A 19586-nucleotide genomic window follows, 5' to 3' on the forward strand; every position below is an offset into this window, starting at 1 on the left:
ACCACCCTGCCTGAACTACTGAGCGAGGCTCAGCTTGTAGAGAGAAGAGCAGGACACCAGCAGCATTAGCGACAAATCACTCGTAGCACAACTCGCCCTGCCAGAGCCCCCGGGCCATGCTGCGATGAGTAGGACACACAACCGATCGATCAGGACACACACAACCGATCATCTCCCTGCCACTGTGCACCGTGTCCCTGCGATCACAGGGAACCCACGGGGTCAGTCCTTCAGCTCAGGTCCAACCCGTACCTGGAGGCAGGGGTTCTGGACTAATGGATGCTACTCCAGCGGCATGGGGAATGTCACAGGGGGGTTTAAGGCAGCAGGCATCCGGCCCAGAACATGTGGTTGTGGCTGGAGAAGAGATGGACCTGCGCTGGTTACAGCGGGTAGGAGACAGACAGCCTCTGGGCAGGTGGGTGAATTAACAAAAAGGGTGCTTGAAATTTAACTCCCCGAGAGTTAATTCAGGAAAGAGCTTCTGTCAGTCCCTCCAGGTGCCTGCTGGGCTGCTTAGGCACTCAAACATTTCTGCAAGCCTGAGGTTATTTGCCACTGACCCCCTGCACCTACCCACAACTTGGGAGATTTTTTTTTTGGTGACACTTCTGCAAGAGTGGAAATGCTCCCTGGGGCACTCGGGAGAGCTGTGCCTGGAAAGCACCACATGAATATGAATGACTCCTGCCAACGCCTTTCCCAAAAAGCAGAGCTGGGCTGGATCGGGCATGGCTGAACCACAGGGCAGCACCAACACCTGCCACGGGGCAGACCCAGCGATCCTGTGCAGGATTTTCTCAGAAATTTAAACGATCCCTGTAGGTGGAAAGGCTCAGTGCCTCCCAGCTGACTGTGGAAACTGCCTTAGCCCTGGGGAGGCAATGAAAACACCAATCTGCTTGGATCTGACATTTCCAGCAGTGAACCAGAGCAGAGGCAATCCTCAGAGCCCCTTGGGACAAGACCCCCTGCCTCCTGCAATGCTCCTGCTCCTGACCTCTCCTTCCCTGGCTGCGCAGAAGGGAGCACTCTGCTGGGTTAACAAGGCACCGAGACGTGCCACCAGCCACTGAAAGGGCTAAACTGCTCGTGCTTATCCTCTTCAGTAAAGGGCTGTTTTTTTCAAAAAAGCACAGAAGTGGCTTTTTCAGCTTTCAGCTAAGTGCCTTTTTAGCTAGACCAGCTGTTCCTCTCCTCCAAGCTCTCTAGAAACCCTCTTTGGTTAATCCCATTGACTCCCGTGCTATCTGCTAATTGCACACTTCCCTGCACGTGCAGGCAGTTACAGATTCCTACCGATATTTCATCTTCCAGGCAAGCCAGCCATCTTTGCTTACCTTTTCAGAAGGGAACTTCAGGAGGTCTAAGCTGTCCATGCTGTTTCTTTGGAGTCTCTTTGGCCTGGCTCCTGCAAAACAACGCACTCTGGCATCAGGAGGATGTCACTCACCGGCAGCACCGATGTCACGCAGACCAAACTCACAGCGTGGCAGACCCTCAGCTACTGTTAGCTACAAAGTCGAGCGGACGGGATGTTGCAGCTGTGCTGTCCTTGAGATTCAAATCTGTTTTTTTATCTCTATTGTTTTGGGTCTTTTTCAAAGCACTGTCAGAGCACGGTCAGCAACAGCGAGGGCTGCACAAAGCTTTTGATTTCGAACCAGTAGCGGGGGCACACGGTGACCCCGCATCTCAGCTGAGGTCTCTGAAATTCCAGGGCTACGAGCCCAACCCTAAACAAGGAAAGTCAGGGAACTGAGAAAAATCATAACAAAAATACAGTTTAATACGTCTGGGGGCTTGTTGCTTTATCTCCAGGTTTTTAACTTAAAGAATGTGTCTGGGACACATCTTAGAGCTTTGCTCTGCAGTCACGAGGGTTGGAAAACTAAGTGAAAGAGCAAGTATTTTCAAGCTATCACAGGCCCAGCCTCAAGGAGAGAGAAACCTTGCCCCGAAGCTGACAGACAAAACATAAAATTTGGCAACCATTAAGATATTTGAGATTTAATAAAATTAATTTAAATACAGTGTTATAACAGTAACAGAGAAGGTGAAACCCAGTTCAGCTTCTGACTTCTGTTTTCTACACTCTCTCTACCTGCACATCTCCCTCCAACCTTCTCCCAGCTGCTCTCACCTTGCTCACTGGCACACGCAGTTTTTACCAAATGGCCCTGGGGTGCCTCTAACACATCCCAGAAAACTTCTGCCCTTTCCCCTTCCTGCTCCCTTTTCCTGCCCTTTCCCCAGGTTTTGCTTTAGCTGAGAACCCCACAAAATCAGCACCGAGGCAGAACCGAGAGCTCTGGAGTCGATATCCCGACAGCTTCCAAGCTGGAGGGGAAAGCCTGGAGGAGGGCGAACGAGTGCATGTGAATTGAAAGCCATCCTCGTGCAAAGCCCTGAGAACGGAAACCACTGAACTCTGTGTGGTTCCTGCAGCAGCAAGCTCACCAAGCCGAAAGATTCCCCAGCTTCCCACCAACATCCACCAGCACCGACATCCTACGGCAGCCCCCACAGACCCTGTCCCAGCCCAGGGTGCCACCGAGCTGCTCACCAGACAAACTTAACGAGAGAAGGCCCAAAATTCACAAACTAGTTCGGGACTGACTGCAAGCAGAAGGCAGTGATTAAACGGAAAAGCCACCAGGTAGCAGGATTCCTGCATTAACACGCACCCAGCTCTGCCACGACTCCAGGTGCAACCACAGACATCTCTCAGCTGCAGCACCTCCAAAGACAAAATTCCCCCCTCGCTCGGCTTTGTGAGATACAAAGACAAACCCAGACCGTCTGGGACTTCGCAGCTTAGTTATGAATGACCTAAAGGCAACTTCACTGCCCCTGACGACTTCCTCACTGCCCAATGGGATTTACTTCTTGCAGTCATGACAGCCAAAGCAGCAAAACGTTTCTGCACGTTTTCTGTCTCTCCAAAAAGCTCATTAGCACCAGCTTCGCTTTAAGGTGACTTCAGCAGCAGGCTTTGAGTTAACAAGGTACCGGAGGAGGTGGTGAATAGGTGCAGGACGGATATTGAACACACAGCAAAGTCAGAGAGCAAGGAGAACACGCAGTGACACGCCGCTGCTGTCTCTACCCAACTCGACCCTCTTGCACCCTGCAGAGCCGTCGCTCGCTTGGCGGCACTCGGTGGAACCAGGGTTTGGTCCCAGAAGCTCGGCGATTGCTGCTGACATTGGCTCGGGCTCAGGCACGGGGCTGTTCTCCCGTTGATGCAGGCAGGAAGAAAGGACTTTGCTGCCCTCAGTCCAGCAGGCAGAACTCCTGATGTTCCCGTTTTTATTTCAGTCCTTGCTTATTTTTACTAAGAAGTCTTAACTACTCTATTTTGTTTTTGCTAAGGAATTGTAAGCACCGACTTTGAGGAGGATGGGAAAGGCCCACGCCGCTGGATACCGGTGACACGACACGGTTATTTGCTGTCTGAACACTTTATCACAGGCTGGACACGTGCTCAACCACAAAGAAAACTGAAATGATGGAGCCCGAGCCCTCTCCACCACTGCACAGCTCTCAGTGGGTCGGCCCAGCCCCCCCTGGCTCACTCCGGGAGGACCCAGAGCTCCTAAAGAAAGCCGAGGTCCTCAAAGACACCTCACACCCGGCTCCCGTCGCTCCACCGGGCTCCCACCAGCTCCTGGGGGCATCAGCACAAAGGAGGCAGCTCTGCAGGGTCTGCCCCACGCTGCCAGAGGAGCAAAGGCCAAGCAGAGCCCTCCCGGAGCTGCCACGTCGGCCGGCAGGAGCTCGGCGAGGGGGAGAAGCAAGGAGAGCCCGCGATAAGAGACACCCACAAACACTCAACCAGATCACGCGTTTGGGTTTCAAAGCGATGCCCAAGAGGTGAGAGCGGCATCTGGAAGCGAGCGTGCGTCACGGCAGCTTTTAAGGGCCACTTCCAGGAAAGCGAGGAAGAAGCAAAGTGCGTCTGATTAGATAAACACACCGCGTTTCCAACAGGCTCAAGAGTCGCTAATTACACACCTCCATCCTCAGGTGCTTTTGTCCATTTGCAGTAGCATTAAACCGCTGGCCAGAAGCCATTAATCTCTGCTCTGCGAAAGCCTGCCTTCCTCGCTGCTAATTTAATAAACGTCATCAGCCGAGACTACCCCAGCCATTAGGGCACGCGGAACCATTTGTCTTTTTCCGTTGTTTTGGTGCTGGTGTTCCTCCGTTACCGCGCAGACTTCACATTTGGGTGAGCTAAGAGAGGAAGAAGTTAGGAATTACAAATTCAGCTTCACGACAGGCCAGCTTGGCTGGTCTCCTGCTGAAGAAAACACGACCAGCACCGGGGCCAGATGCCGCCCTCAAAGCGCCCGGATCTGCCCTCGCTCCGAGCTGTCCCACGGGCAGAGCAAGCAGCACCAGCAGCTAGAAGAACTGAGATGCTTCCTATAGCCAGGGCTATCATAAGCTGGATGGAAGCAGGCAGCAGCTCCCACCACACTCACAGAAAGCTTTCTCCCCGTTTTTCCCCTGGCAGACACGCTCAGCCTGCCGCAGAGCGGAGTGGCTCCCATACTCACAGGCACGCCGCGACACGAGTCCCGCTAGCTTGCTGCCTTCCGATGGGGCATTCCCTCCGATGGCTCCGGACGTAACTTCCAGGTGTGCTCAGAAACCTCCTCAGAAGTGATTTTCCCAGCAATTCCTGCAGCCCCAGCGCTCGGTTCCTCTCTGCCCCTTTCTCCCCAGCGCCGACCGACAGCAGCCACCAGAGATGCGAAAGATTGAGCGGCTGAAAACCGGTGTCTGTTCCTCTGTGAGGGCTTTTCTTCTCTCTCCAGTATTTATTGGCATGTTTACCAAGCCTACTGCAGAGCAACGGAAAACCTCAGGGGCATTTCTAAATGCTCTCTCTGTCTTCAAGGTTTGCTGAGGTCTCTAACACAGCAAGTCGAAACCTTCTTGTGAACATCAGCTGAGCGCCGCTGCTGACTGCCCGCATTCATGGCTTGTTTTCCTGGAGCTCCTCGGATGTTGTTCTTCTCACTGCTCAGGCTCAGGGTTGTTGTTTCTATTTTAAATATTTTTTTTCGCCCAAAATCTCCCCCCACCCACCCCCCATGCTCTCAACACCCCCACGTACCAAGGAGGGGTTTCTGTTTTTTTTTGGTTCCTGGGGCGTTTAACGGTTTTCGCATTCCCGTGTTTTAAAACTTGAAATTCCGCCACCTCCCTACCTGGAAGGAAGCAACGAACTCTCGTGGTGTGGGGGCATTTTACTGGAGCAGAGCAGGGGCGATGCTCGTGCGCTCGCCTGCGTGTAGCCGTGACATCCTTCCTTCTCCTAGCCCCCTCTTATCCCCCCACCTCACAAATATTCTCCAGTCTTCTGTCCCTGGGACACCAACCCAATCCATCCCCACCGTACACCCATCCCGATGCTGCTTTTTTCTCCATCTCCCTGCAGAGAAGGGGACAGTCCCTCCTCCCAGCCTTGTGCTACCTCTGATGACACGATGCGAGAAACTTAATCTACAAACTTTTCTTCACAGCCAGAAGTTCGATAGCGCCCGCTCCTTCTGTCCTTGGGCTTCTCAAGCTGATTAAGTGAAGGGCGACACTCGGCTTTTCAGGGCTTCTGGGGATTTTCCAGCATATTGTGGGGAAAGACCACACTAGGTCTCTGCTTAAAAAGCCACCCACCCCTGGCAGTGCCCGCTCAGCACCTAGCTCCCCCTGCTTCCAGCCAGGTGGGGCAATGAGACACGCTGGCACCAGTCTGCTTCCTCACAACGCTCCCTGCTCTCCCAGGACAGAGCTGGGTCACCCCACGTAGATTTGCAGTAGGGTAAAGCTGGGCAGACAGCGCAGGCAGTTTTGTTCCGGCATGGACAGTCTCCAGCTCCAGCTGGCACTCCTGAGAGCTCAGAGCTGACGAGATCGAGCACAACATGTGTAGCAGCGACTCAGGGAGCCCTGCCAGCAGCTCTCATCAACTTGACGTGTGCTTCGATGACTCCTAGGCTCTCCCCCATCTCCAGGTTGGAAAGCTGCCTACCGCATCCCTGGCTGAGATGGAGCAAAGCTCCCCGATGCCGATCGAGGGACGGTTCTATCTGGGGGCCAGGACGGCACCACGTCCCTCTGGGGTGGCTGCGCCAGAGGAAGCAGAATTAAACCTGACAGCGAACTCCCCAGAAACCATGGGGGAAAGGTTACACAGCCAGTATCATCCCCCCTTGCCCTGCAGTGCACGTTATAGGTCGGTGACGTGCCCCCAGGACAGGTGGGGGGTAGGAGATACCCCGCAGAGCCCAAGCTTTGCACAACAAAGAACACAACAAACCTTGGCAGAAGCCCTTGCTGTATTTTCTTGGAAAGGTCATTTCCTTCCACACCTGTATCAGCTGAGATACCAGCTTGTCTTTGGGGCAGATTTCACCAGCCCAGGACGTTGCCTTCCTCCCTTTGTCCACACCCCGGCATTTCAGAACCGTGGCTGTGGCAGACAGCTATAAATATTAAATAGGATTAAATTAGACCAGCCAGGCACTTGTTTGGGGAGGAAGACAGGTCTGTAAACCCCACCAAGCTCCGAACGAACAGTGGAGATATGGTCCAGCAATCTCAACACACGCAGAGCATTTCAAATCTTTCACTGCTGACATCTAATCAGGAAATCTCTGTTTAGCTGGTGCTCCATTATTACAGCAAGCGCTCTTCAAAAAGGAAGGGGAAAAAAAAGCACAGCAGCAAGGAAAGGAAAAAAATAAAAAAGCCTCCAGTAGGACAAGCAGCTCATTTAGGGCTTTAATTAGTCTTCAAACATGTAATGGGTTCTGGCGCTATAAATCCACTTGACCTCTATTATTGCCAGCACTCGCATGATAAATGCCGGCATTTGTTTTCCCAGTTGATGTTACTGGGACAGAACAATACTTTTCTCCAAATAGAGAAAGCAAATAATATCAGTTATTTACAACGACTGAGACATAAAACGCTGGCACCAAGCTGCTGTGCATCGATCTAGGGGATGGCCCATCTGGTTACGCACCCGTCCCTTAGAGTGGAAAGGTCCAGGGGAACCCTGACATGGCTGAGACAACTTTTTCCTCCCTAGCAGTTAAATGAGGGCTCTTTGGGCTCTATGGTCCAGGCAAACGCCACGAACATGTACAGCCTGCAACAGAAAGGACAGCACACATGGGAAGGACAAAGTCAACCCACAGCTAAGGGCCAGGGTGACAGGGGAAGCTGGAGGGAGGTTGCTTCCAGCACGCTGTCACATCAGACTTCCTCAGAAATGCTTTGGTCCCACGCAAGGCCCTGCATTCTCGGCCCCCCATATCTAAGCTGGAAGCCAAGAGGACAGGAATGAAACCTCTTCTGCTGGGAAGATCGGGCTCCTGGGTGTTTGCTCTGACTAGCTCCGAAGTGCTGTATTCGTTGGCACACGGAGCAGCACACAGCTGAGCAAATATCAGCCTTCCAGACAGATCCTGGGCCCTGCAAAAACCTTCTCCAGAATAACAAAAGTCTTGTAGGTTGTTTTTTTCCATAGTGAAACTGTTCCTTCAAATACATACACGCATGTACAATATGCAGTAACAACAATAAGTTACTTCTGAGTTGAGATGCTCGTCTGCCTGATTTGGCAGAAGATGCTTTACGTGTGCTACCCAAGTTCCACGTCCTCCTGGATCCACTTTGACAGCTGAACAACTGGCTGGCAGTACCAGCAATATGACAGCAATACTGCACGTTAGGCAGCAGCCAGGAGCGCCGTGACATCAGGCTGACTGCATCCAGGGTGAAAGGCACAGAGGCTTCTCGGGGGGAGTAAGGAGACACTCTGGACCCCATCCCAGAAGAGCCTTCATTCATGTGGCCGAGGTGGGACTTGGAGCAGAAGTCCTCCTTGGAGACAGGTGACACAAAGGAGTTTCCTTCCCCCAGTAGGAGCGAAACCAATGATGCTCAGAAAAGCTGTGGTCTTTGAGCATAAGGTTATCCTGCGTCTTGAAGCCTTACAAACCATTACTGATTGCTGTGGTTTTGGGCACGTCTTTGATTCCAGTCCCCTCCCCACCTTCCCCCATCTACAACAGGCCTCATCTTCTCTGAGTAAGGCTGGAACGCGGCTTTCTGAAAATAAAGTGTTGGCAATTCAGGCCAAAGAACGAAGTATCTCGGTTTGGACTTGCAGGATATAGAACATACAGCACACCCAATGATGCACGGCCTGACAAAGTCAAACACAAGCCTCGTGGGAAACTTGGAGAACCATGACCTCCCCTAGGCAACGCTTAACACATTAATAGTTGTGGGGACAGAAGGATTTTCAGGGAGATAAACTGAACTGGGTGGAGGCACGTAACCTCAGGCTGATTCAAGAACAGCCATAGGATTGGCAGGAACACCTGGTTTTCTTCTAAAAGAGCGAGATTTTCTCTGCCAGTGCATAGCAGAGCTTCGTGACCTCTGATCTCCCGTTACAAGCTTGTGCTGAACAAGCAGAGATCAAAAAGACACTGAGTTTGAGCTAGAAAGTGACACGCAGTAATTAACGGGGGCACCATCAAGCAGCTAAACAGGCCCAGTCAGAGCAGCTGTGTCCTGCGGGCTGACTCAGGGAGGGCAAGTGCAAGAACAACCCATGTCAGAGCCGTGCAGGGATCAAACACCCACAGCAAAATCCTGTACAGAGGGGGGCAACATACTCCATCCCTCCTCCTGGAGGCTGCTGTGAATCTGTCACCAGCTTGCAGCAGGCAGGCACCTTCCAGCTACTGGCACGTGGCTGGCCACGCTGGCCTTTGAATTCATGAGCTCCGACTGTCCCTACAAGCCCCAGGTCTCTTTGCTTCCCTACAAGCCCCAGGTCTCTTTGTTAAGCAAAGCTCTGCTGTCTGTGCCCGGCTCTGCCTGACAAGGGGCCGGCCTTGCTGCTGAGGGCAGCAGTGTGTCCAGTGAAGTGCCAAAGCAGACCAAGTCCCCTGGACAAAAACCTTTAAGGATAAAAACTAATTCTAGCTGGGATGGCAGCAGGAGCCTGGAACAGCAGCCAAAGGGGATTTCAAGCTTCCCAGCTCTGAACAGGGGTTTGTGTAAGGAACTGACCATTTCCATGAAGTTAGCTCTCCCCACAACAAGAGGTTCCTTGATTTAGCGGATGGCTTTGCCAAGGGCCACGTTCTATCTCCTCTGCCAAAGGATTTGAGAACAAGAACTCTTCCTCATTCCTCCTTTCCAGCACTTGTGACCTCCCCTGGCATCAACATAAAGCAGGCACCTGAATTTCATCAGCACAATATCCTCTCCTCCGGGCCCAAAGCATTTTGTCTGCTAAGCTGGAAGTTGTGCTGCACTTCACATTGACACTGGGAAGGTAGCTCGTGTACAGGGCGAAGTGAGAGAATTAAATACTGCTAAAACTTTGGGAAGAATATTTTAAAAACTTGGTAAAGCTAATGCCGGGGCAGTCTGAGTTGAGTGCTAAATAACTCCATTTAAATCCAAATGACTCAGAGGTTCATCGCCCCTCATCAGTGCTACTGAAGTGATTTAACAGCTGTAACAGCAGAGGTTACTCAGAGGTTTAGAAAAGACTCAAAGATAACAAAGAGGCTCCCTTTAGATATCCTCAATCTTCACACAAGCCCCCCTCCCATTCAAGCAGCACTCCTGCCATCCTTCCAGCCCTGCTCCATCCCGGCAAGGCCTACCACAGCTCTCAGGTCGTTTTGGAGACCTTCCTGCAGGTGCCTTAGTGGGAGGCAACACTCATTGCACAGGAGCCTACCGAGCACAAATCTGAACTCACAGCTGAGGCTCTGCTGAGCATCTGTTTGAGAAAAAAAAAAAAGCTTCCAGGCCACCTTGCATTCTGCCTTGCACTCTGCTGAGACAACTTCTCACCCATCAGAGCTGCACACGGGGGGGACCCACCACAGTCCCCCGCAGCACGGTCAAGCAAGCTACGGAGAAGGACCAACCCTGCACAGCATCCCAGCCCGAGGCCCAGGCTGGAACGGGTTGGCAGCACTGCCTCCTCCTCACTTCGCGTCAGTGGAGGCTGGTCAACCGAGCATATTTCAGCAGCCCTAAACACTTCTCAGATACTTCAAAGACATTTAAAGCAAGCAAGCAAACAAACAGGCTGGGAAACATAAAAGCAGATTTCTTCTACCCCTAATTTATCCCAGGGTTCAAAGATCCTTGTGAAGAAAGCAAGCTCAGAATTGCACTGAGGATGCAAAGACCCGCATTCAAAGCCACGCAGAACTGATCACTGCCCAGGAAGGAGAGGGGTTTTGTGCCTACCCAGACTACCCACCTCCTTACCCCAATAACACCACCACCTTCCCTGCCCTCCAAGCTCGCTGAGCACAGCTGGGCAGCAGTGCTGTACTGCAAACAGCATGGAAACCGTGCCAGGAACCAGCACACAACACTCTGAAAGCATCTACGTACGTGCCAACGCGTTCTAGAACACCTGCATCCCTCCCCACCTACACCCAGCTGCCAGGAAAGGTGCTGCTCAGCATCTCCTCACGCTACTGCTGCCATCAGAGATGACAGCTGAGGCTGACACGCTGCTGAGTGTAAAAGAAAAGCAGTCCACGGTTAGTTTTTCTTTTAGAAAAGCACTGAAAATCCAGCCATGCTGGCTGGCCAGGGCTGCTCTCTGCCTTCTGCCCAACACCTCCATCCCTTTGGCAGCGGGTGAGCCCCTTCCCTGTGCTCCCTGCGGCTGGCAGGCAGCCCCCAGCCAGTGCCAGCATCCAGAGGGGAGAGCTGACAAGGAGGAATTGAAGAGAGGAACGCTGCAGGGCAGCGCTGTGCACACAGAACCTCAGCTAACCCACCTCGGTGCCACTGCCACAGGCTGCTCGAGGAAGGTCCACGTCGAGTGCCCCCAGTTCACAGGAGCACCAGGCACAGCTCGCGCCCTGCTGAGCAGGGGCTGGAGCCTCAGCCCAGACAGCCCGACCCGGAGCAGGGTGGCACAGGGCAGCACCCTCAGCCCTGGGCTAGCAGAGGGGCACCCCCAGCACCAGGCAGCATTTCTCACTGCTCATGGTTGCTTTGACCTCTGCAACACAAATCCCTCACGAGCACAGCGAGTTTCCCTCCCCTCCAACAGCAAGAGCCTACCAGTACCCAGTTCTTAACTCACAGCGTGTGAGAGGGCAAGACCACTTTTCAGGGCCGTGTATTCGTGCGTTCGGAGAAGCAGACACAACCTCTGTTTATTTGCTTCGTGTTTTAGCTCCTCTCCAGCTTCTTCTGGTTTGTTGCTTTAAGCTCTCCCTGTTTGCATTTCTTCACAAGGTCGTTGCTTTCACAAGACTTCTGTAGCGCTGCCCCACTTCCCTGGCCTCCAGCTTTGTCTTCTGACATCCAACTGCTCTCAGAATATTAATTAAATTGCAAAGAGCTCAGCAAGAGGAAGCCAAAACAGCAGAGGAAAACACCAGACACTCCTTCCTCCCCCAGGCTCCCGGTGGAGGACGATGCCCAAGACTTAGACACAAGCGACCTGCGAAGGACATCGCAGCCTGATGGTTTGAGATTTCTCAGCCAGCTGGACGGATTTTCCCAGAACTGAGATTTGCTGTGAAACTTCATCCTACCTGCTTGGTGACATTCGTGTGTTTTATACCATGCCTGCCCTATCCAATGCTTTTAGCATCCTTATGAATACGCAGCCATTTTGCAGCCTTAAGCAGGGAAAATAATCTGAAGGGGAAAAAAAAAAATCTGAAAGCTCTTCTCACCATGACATCAAGAGGCACGCCTGGTTCAGAAGTCAACTTGAATCTCAACTGTCTCACCTGCTTCCTATTACAGAAGCAGATGTTCCTCTTGCTGTAAATTGCTGCTATTAATAATATAAATAATCACGCTTTTCTAATCATCTAATAAGTGCACAGGAGGGTACCAAAGTGCCTGGCAGCCATAAAATAGATCTCCCTTCTGAAGGGCTCAGACACGTCAGTGGCCTCTTTTATCCTCCACTGGGGTTCAGAATAACAGAGATGAAGTCAGAATGAGAATTAGGGAGAACGCAAGGGAGCCAGGCTCCTCTCCTGCAGGCTGCCCTGCAGAGCCACCTTCTCTCCAGATCTGTGACAGGGACAGCACCTTTCCCCCCGGGACGCACACACCAGAGCCAGCCACGTGCAAAGTGCTGCGACGCTCTGGGCCCCTGGCCTTGGCCCTGCTCTGCTTCCCTCTCCCACACAGCAACCCCCGGTCATTTGTTGGTTTTCCTTCAGAGAACGTTTTGTCCCACTGCTGACAACAGCCCCGACCTTGGGAACAAGTGCAAGGGCACCACGGCTTCACGAGGCCGCTGCGACCTCCAGCCAGCTCTGCCCTGAGGGCAGCTCAGCCCTCGCCTGCTCTCAGTGACCACACACAGGATAATGTGGCTCTCTCAGGAGAGAAAACTCACTCCTGGCTCCAGATGTGAACAGCACGGGCACATGTGGATCACCGGGGGCAGCAAGCAGTCCATGGGCCACACGGAGGCAGGCTCTGATCACCTGCAGAGCTCAGCTCAGGGACCAAAAGTCTGTATTCCTCCTGCACCCCCCATTCCCCAGCCGGTGGGACCTGGCACCCACATCAGCTCCTTTCCTCCACGCTTCTCTCTGGCCTAGGAGCAGCTCCACCAAGGTTAATTTCCTGACCCCCATTCAGAGCAAAATAATTTGCCAGAGGGAAACCTCTACCAAGGAGCCAGGACTCAGCAGAAGGCGCTAGCTAATAAATTCTCCAGCAGTTGTTGAGATGGAGCTGACGTGCAAAAGGAGGTTGGTTCAGCCATCATGGCCCGCGTGGCCTTTGAGGAGACTGAACCCAGCTCTGCAGCTCCTGATGGGGCACGGCAGGGCACGCCGGCTCACCTTCAGGATCCATACACAGAGCAAACCCTTGCAGGCAGCCTTTCTCCCTCCCAGAACACCGTGCCTCAAACCAGAGCATCATCTCTGAGCGAGCCCTCCCAGCAGGGGAAGAACACACCGCCTCAGAAGACGCGTCTGCGCTAACAAGGTCATATTTAATCAGCCCGCACCTCCTGGGATGCGATTTCATCTGTGGAAATTAATAAGGCTGTCCACAGCTTGGGGAGAGCCGGCTGGAAGCACCCCATGCCGGGCACCCACAAATATCCGTGGTGGCAGCCTCAGGACAGGCAGACGGTCCCCAAGCAGGGGACACTTCGGGCTGGCGGCGTGGCTTCTCCCTGGGGAGCAGAGGCAGAACAACCTCAGGCCCGGTGTGGTAAATAAAGCCATTTTGTCTGCCGTGACCGAGCCTTGTAACATCTTTGTTTCCAACCTCAGCACCACTGCAGGTGTTCTGGCTATGAGACAGCACCCAGCGCACTGATGCTCACAGCCTGCCTTCAGCTCGTGTTGGAGGCTCGCTCTTTGGGTGCTAATCAGACTGACAGCAGCCAAAAATCCCTGCCAGTCACCTTTTGAAAGCTCCTTCTATCAATCAAATCAGTTAAAAGGGCCCTGCAGAGCTTCAGAAGAGACAAAAGCTGGTTCACTGCTTGGAACGTGGGATTTCATCCCTAATGCAGATTAACTCCATTAACTCACTCCGTGCCCTCTCTGGGGTAGATCCTTCCCCGCCCTTGAAACTTACGGAAAGCACAGAGCAGGAGTGGAGAATAAGATGGTGTTTGTGGGCCTTTGTCAGAGCAAGCATTTCACAGCAGATGTATGAAGTAACAAAGGGTTCTGCTGTGAAACAGGGGAGAACTGGGCCACAGGGCTTCGCTACGAAGGTGTGCCAAAAACCCCTCGTCCTCACATTCTTCTCCCTGCAGACGTACTGCAGCCTTCTTTCCAGGAAAGACACTTGATAGCCTCATCTCCCTCCGGCATTCAGATTTCCTCCCACTTGCCAACACCTCCCACTCCCCGTGCACCATCCTGCATCTTTCACAGCGCCAGAAGGAGCCCAGACACTCACCTTGAGCTTCGTAGCCGGAATAATGCTGCGCCGTGCCCACGTCCTCCTCCCCAGAGCCCAAGCCGAGGGCTGACCTGAGCTGGGCCATGTTCACCTGGGCCGTCAGCTCCCCACTCCGGTCCCCGATCTGCAGGTGAAAGCCAACAGGCAGCTGGTTAAAAGGGAACATGCTCCAAGGAAACTGTCCCGAGCAAAGGGCTTGTCAGTCCCATACCAAAGCAAACACACAGAGAAGAGAGCTTGGAGACACCCCGAGAGACCACTCAAGCCCAGCTTTTCAACAGCACAACTCTCCAAAACTACTCTTTGGTGATAATGTCAGGGAGGGTCCGTGCACGGTGTGCTGTGTTCTGGCTGCACCTCGAAAAGCATTTCTGCAGAGCTCACTACAGTGACCTGAGGGTGCACAGCTCGCCCGCTGCTACAGAACTGGGATAGAGGTATATGCACAGATACTAAATTAATGCTAAAATTGAGACAGTCCAAACGCCTGTATTTGCTTTATTTTTTTCTTCACAAGTCCTATCTCTCACCAGCCTGAAGGAGCTGAGGGCAGATATTCAGGAATCTTTCCAGTGGCTCCTGCTACTTAAAATGGGGATTTGTAGGACGTGCTGCTGGGTGCTCCTCAAAGGCTAACACCAAGCATGAAAACGACTGCGCGGCATATCGCCAGCAAACACAGAGAGGTCACTCAGAAGCAGCCTCTAATCTTTAGAGGAACGGCAGCCTCTGCTGCAGAGAGAGACCTCGGCTGTTCCCTGGCTCCCCGTTAAATGCCTTGCAACAGCTCTTTTGTGGTCCTCCGAGATAGACTGCAGCGCGAGCCATCCCAGAACAAAATCACAAATCCCCACAATATTTATGACAAAGCCGCAAGCACCAGTAAAGGGAGGCAGATCAAACAGCTTATCATCAGGCATAAATCCCCTGCCAATTACAAGAGGTTTGCTGTTGACATCATCTCCAGTGAAATTACCATGTCCTGGTTCGGTTTCACAGCCCTTGATGTTAAATGCTTCCCTGATTTCCACTCATTCGAGGTTCTCTCCAAGGCCTTATTACCATCAGAGGAACTCTGGCAGGACAATCAGAGCACCTACCACGCACCACAGCAGGGCTCTGCTTTCTGCCCTCGGCTCGGGTGTCCCAGTTCCCCAGAAGCCCCCCACCACATGGAGACACGAGAGGTCCTGCAGAGCAGTGTCCGAGAGCCGGGGCAGCCTCCAAGTCTTCCAGGCATCTAGCTTTTACTCGGGCTGTTTCAGAAGAAATTTTGCAGCAACCTCTGATGGCCCTGCAGCAGCTTCCCATGCGGTTACCCTGAGCAGATTTCACTCGGATTCAGATGTCACCGTCAGATTTATGTCGGGAGAGGAGGGGAAAAGGGTGATGGGAAACGAGTTAGAAACATCAGCATGCAAAGGGTTAACTGCAGCAGGTTTTTTTGGGCAGAGTGCTGGTGCTGCTCACAACAGCACAAGAGACTAACTTAATTCACCAAGCTAAAATAAAACAGTTTTCTAAGAGAATCACTAGCTGCTAGAAGCTGACACAAGCCCTCCCTGCAAACGGACACGGTCTCTGCACCACTCTGTAATTAAGGATGTGGGGGAGTTTATCAGCCACCTGCCATGAGTAACCTACTCCTGACATGCTCTGCAATCACAGCCATCACCTCGGGACGGGAACAGTGCTGTGAGCCCTCCTGCCCGCCCCGGCTCTCCCCTCCGCCCCCAGCAGTCACCAGTCACTGCTCCATCCCTCCCATCCGCACCACACGCACCCGTCTGGATCCCAGTAACCAGCCCCACACTGCCACAGTCCTGGCAGACCAAAAGCTGTAAAAGTTAATTTCTCCTAGGATGCTCAGGGCCAAAGAACAGCGTTTCTCCTGCATGTCTGATAAGTATAATTAAGAACATCGTTAGGCCGGTGTGTCAGTCCTACTCCAGGATTCAGCCAGCCTAAAGAGAGGCAGCAGAACACACAACGCCTGCATGCCGTGATTTCAATTAGTGCTTCAAAAAGGGCAATTTCTTCATCCGGGGAACTTTAAAGAGGCCACAACCAACTTCCTCATAGCATGCTGGAAAGAGCAAACAACGGCCTTCCTGCTTTCTGAACATCTGAGCCCTCCGAAAACACCTCAAGTTTTTGTACCTGGGAAGCTGCAGCTAGCTGGGCAAGCACCCTTGTGAGAACCAGAGCAGCTGCACACGTGGAACCCCAAATGGTGACACTGGTACAGGGCTCGCTGGAGGCTGTGCTCACCCAGCATCAGCAGTCGGTCGTGTCCACACAGTGCTCGATTTCACCACCTCCCAGCTGGGACCCCCTGCCAGCTCCACTGAGAGGGGACAACTTGTCACACGTACACTGCTGCAGTGCAAAATGCAGCAGTTCTATGGGAGTCAGCAGCCACTGGGCAGAAGCTGGCATTTTTCCTCCACATAGTAACATGCTAGGACATCAGGCCAGACCAGAGCTGGAATCACAAAGTCCGTCTCCACAGGATCTCACAGCCTGGTGCTCAGGAGAGGGGGGTCTTACTAACAGACTGGGTGCCGGGATGTATCCGAGCTCCTTCGCACCAGCTGGGTGCACAGCACCTTGGCCAGCAGGTGAGAACTCGTTCCTGGATCCTTCCTCACCCAGGAATATCAGTTAATAGCAACGTACAGCAAAAACAGTAGCCTTAACTAAGTGGAGGCCTGGGAGCACCTCATGAAATGAAAACATCCCAGCAGTTCCTAAAGACAACATTGAAACAGCACAGAGGCAGGCACTTTCCACAGCACTCGTAGCTAGAAGAACTATATCAAATTAACTTATTGGGGTAAAAAACATGTCTTCCTCAACAGGGAGGACTGATTCTCTCTGACCTGAACCAGCTTCTCATACCTCCTGGGAGATTTCAAGATGCTTCCTTGCAAAGTGCAGAGCTTGTTCATGGCTCCCCAAGGAGACATAGGCATTTCCGAGACTCCAGCAGGCTCTTCCTTCTCCCACCCTGCAAAACAGGAAGCTGTCAACCACAGAAATTCTGGGCAAAACCCAGCACAGCAACCCTTTCACGGCCTCCTTCTCAAGAGCACCAAGAGCCAGACCTCCTAGCTAAATTTACGTTTACAGAATGTTCTGCAAAGGAAAATGAAATGCACTGTTTACTTTGAACTCCCCTTATGCTGAAGTCAGTAAGATCAGGGGATGAGCAATAGCCTCAGAAACGGGCCTGTACCCACAGCAGCAGACAACTAAGCTGTGTAGCACAGACCCAGAATGGTCTGACTTTATTTGAGAGTGCCAGACTGAGAGCAGAAGCGAGAGCTCCCATCCAGCTTCCACTTCACACAGCAAGGATTCACCTCCAGATACACACAGTGCATCAAGAGGGCAAGTAACATCCAGCCCTTCTACTCCATAACTGCCCAGAGCTAAATTAGCAGGAATGTGGCAAGCAGAAAACATTCTGGGGATGCGATGTTTTCCTGATATATACCAGCAGGTCACCCAGGATGCACGCACAGACTGCATGCGGCAGCCAAGCAAACACTGACCTATTTCCACCAGACCTCCGGGGCACAGCTTCTTGTTTCCAGACGCCAGAGAAAGCAGGCAAATGTGAAAACAAATGTGAAACCTGCCCCGGGCAGCCCCAGCTCCAAGTGCAGCCAGCCCGCACCAGCCCCACAGGTGTCTCAGGAGCAGATTTCAGCACCTGCTTGCACAAGCAGGCAGAGACCTAGCGCTCAGAGCCTGCTTAGCTCTGCAAACGTGCAGATGTGGGGGGTGAGGGGATAAAAAAAGCACATGGGGGCGCAGGGGGAGGTTCAGCGTGACTGCAACTCCCTTTTCAGAGGTTTGGGCGGGTTGATCAGCATTTAAACATTTTTCTTGTCACCCAGTTCAATACCTTCTGCTCATGGGGTGTGTTCCCAGAAATGCAGGAGCCCACAGGCCTGCACCCCCACAGCATGATTCACCCTTGGGTGGGATTATACCTTCCCAGAGCAGTTAATGCCCTGACAGTGGCACGGAGCTCGCATTTTAATGCCTCTGCTCCATCTAGTGGAGGACACCCGGCTTCCCAAGAGCCAGCAGCAGCAACGCTGAACAAGTGGGCTGCGAAGCCACTTAATGAGCTGCGGGGAGGCTCCAGCAGGATCCAGAGAGGAAAGAGGAGAAAGGAATTAACGTCAAAAAAAAAGGAAGAAATAAAAGAGAGAAGGGAGACTAAACTTCAGACAATAATGAGGCCAAGAAGCAAAAGATATCATCTCCCTGTCATTTATTTCTTCATGGGAGTTCCCAGCCCCATCTCAGAGCATCAGGTCAAGGTGACACGTATGTCCTATCTGCATGGTTTCCAAAGAAGAGGCAATTTTGGTGATGTGAGGGAGTTTTAGAGAGGCCCCACTAGGACAAAACAGCAGTAGCTGCTGCATGGCAAAGCACTGGATACAATGCATTTTCCTGAAGTACATCTAACTAGAAATCTCTCTCAGCCCAGACAGGCACAGTTTAAAGGCAGGAACCCCAGGTTTCAATGACATGATAAAGTCCTCACTCACATTACTTTTCTGACCCAAGACTGGACTAAGGCCTGGGTCCTGAGAGATTTCTGAAGGCCTTCAAGAATACATGTTGCAGCTCTTAGTGCTGGAGGTGGAGAACAACAAATCCACAGGGAAGGACCGGTGCTCTGAGCCCACCAGAGCAAAGATGCCACCCCCTGTGGCACTCCCTTACCTGTCTCCCAGCTCCTGTGCTATCACCAGGTGTTTTAGATGGTACTCGATTGCTCTTTCATAGTCTTGAAGCAGCGTGTACGTGTTTCCAAGACTGTAGCAAGCCTGAGCTTCTACTGCTTGGTCTTTGAGTTGTCTGGAGAGCTGGAGTGTTTTCCTGCATGGAAAGGCAGAGATGAATAAACCTGACCATCGCAGGGCACCTCCACGAGGCAACAGGGAAGTCCCAGTTTGGTGTGCACTGCGCTGGGGTTTATGCCTGTTACACACTGCAGGCCAACTGGCAGGTGGCAACATCACTTGCCACTGCTGAGCACCACCCAGGCAATTTACCACCAGGCCCCTTGCCACGTTCCCCCAAGCCTATGAATTCACTGCAATAGGTGGGAATTTCCAGGGAATGTCTGCCCCGAGTCTGCCTTAGCCCCTAGCACTTACTTGTAGTATTCAGCAGAGATGTCAAACCTCCCGAGGAAGATGTGTGCGTTGCCCAGGTTGCTGTACGCTCTCCGCTCGGCTGCCTTGTCCCCAAACTCCTTGGCAATAGCGAGGCGCTGCAGCAGACACAGACAATGAGTACAGGCTGGCTGCTGCCAGGTTTCTGGTACCCAACAACTTTTCTGGGAGTTTAACTTTTTGTTTTGCAAAGGTCACATCCAGCAAGGTGGGGGTGCCCATGCCTATCGGGGCTAGATGTAGCAGGAAAGCTCTCCATCTTTTGCACTTCAGAGTCAGGAAGGACCTTTGGAAAAGTGGGAGCAGAGATGCATCCTCTTATAACTCCTACTCCAGCCTGGTCAGTACGCATCTGTTCAGCTGAAGTGCAAAAGGAACTGTGTGTACTTCAGCTGAATC

At 52.6% G+C, this 19586-nt stretch overlaps 1 protein-coding gene across 8 annotated transcripts in view; it reads right to left on the reverse strand.

Moving 5' to 3' along the window:
- Positions 1 to 19586, reverse strand: part of GPSM1 (G protein signaling modulator 1) — a 79473-nt gene that overhangs the window by 23087 nt on the left and 36800 nt on the right. For 5 of the 8 annotated variants that reach the window (XM_035341776.1, XM_035341774.1, XM_035341775.1 and 2 more), the window contains 5 exons: positions 19170 to 19285; positions 18733 to 18888; positions 16885 to 16993; positions 13981 to 14107; positions 1341 to 1411 (listed from right to left, as the gene is read on the reverse strand). In XM_035341776.1, the coding sequence (XP_035197667.1) occupies positions 1341 to 1411; positions 13981 to 14107; positions 16885 to 16993; positions 18733 to 18888; positions 19170 to 19285 (579 nt within the window). Of the gene's footprint in view, positions 1 to 1340; positions 1412 to 4017; positions 4193 to 4565; positions 5067 to 6589; positions 7580 to 13980; positions 14108 to 16884; positions 16994 to 18732; positions 18889 to 19169; positions 19286 to 19586 lie in introns of those variants that run through there. The other 3 variants (XM_035341779.1, XM_035341778.1, XM_035341780.1) reach the window with 3 other exon arrangements.

Source organism: Oxyura jamaicensis, chromosome 17, assembly GCF_011077185.1.
Source record: "Oxyura jamaicensis isolate SHBP4307 breed ruddy duck chromosome 17, BPBGC_Ojam_1.0, whole genome shotgun sequence".
NCBI classification, from domain to species: domain Eukaryota; kingdom Metazoa; phylum Chordata; class Aves; order Anseriformes; family Anatidae; genus Oxyura; species Oxyura jamaicensis.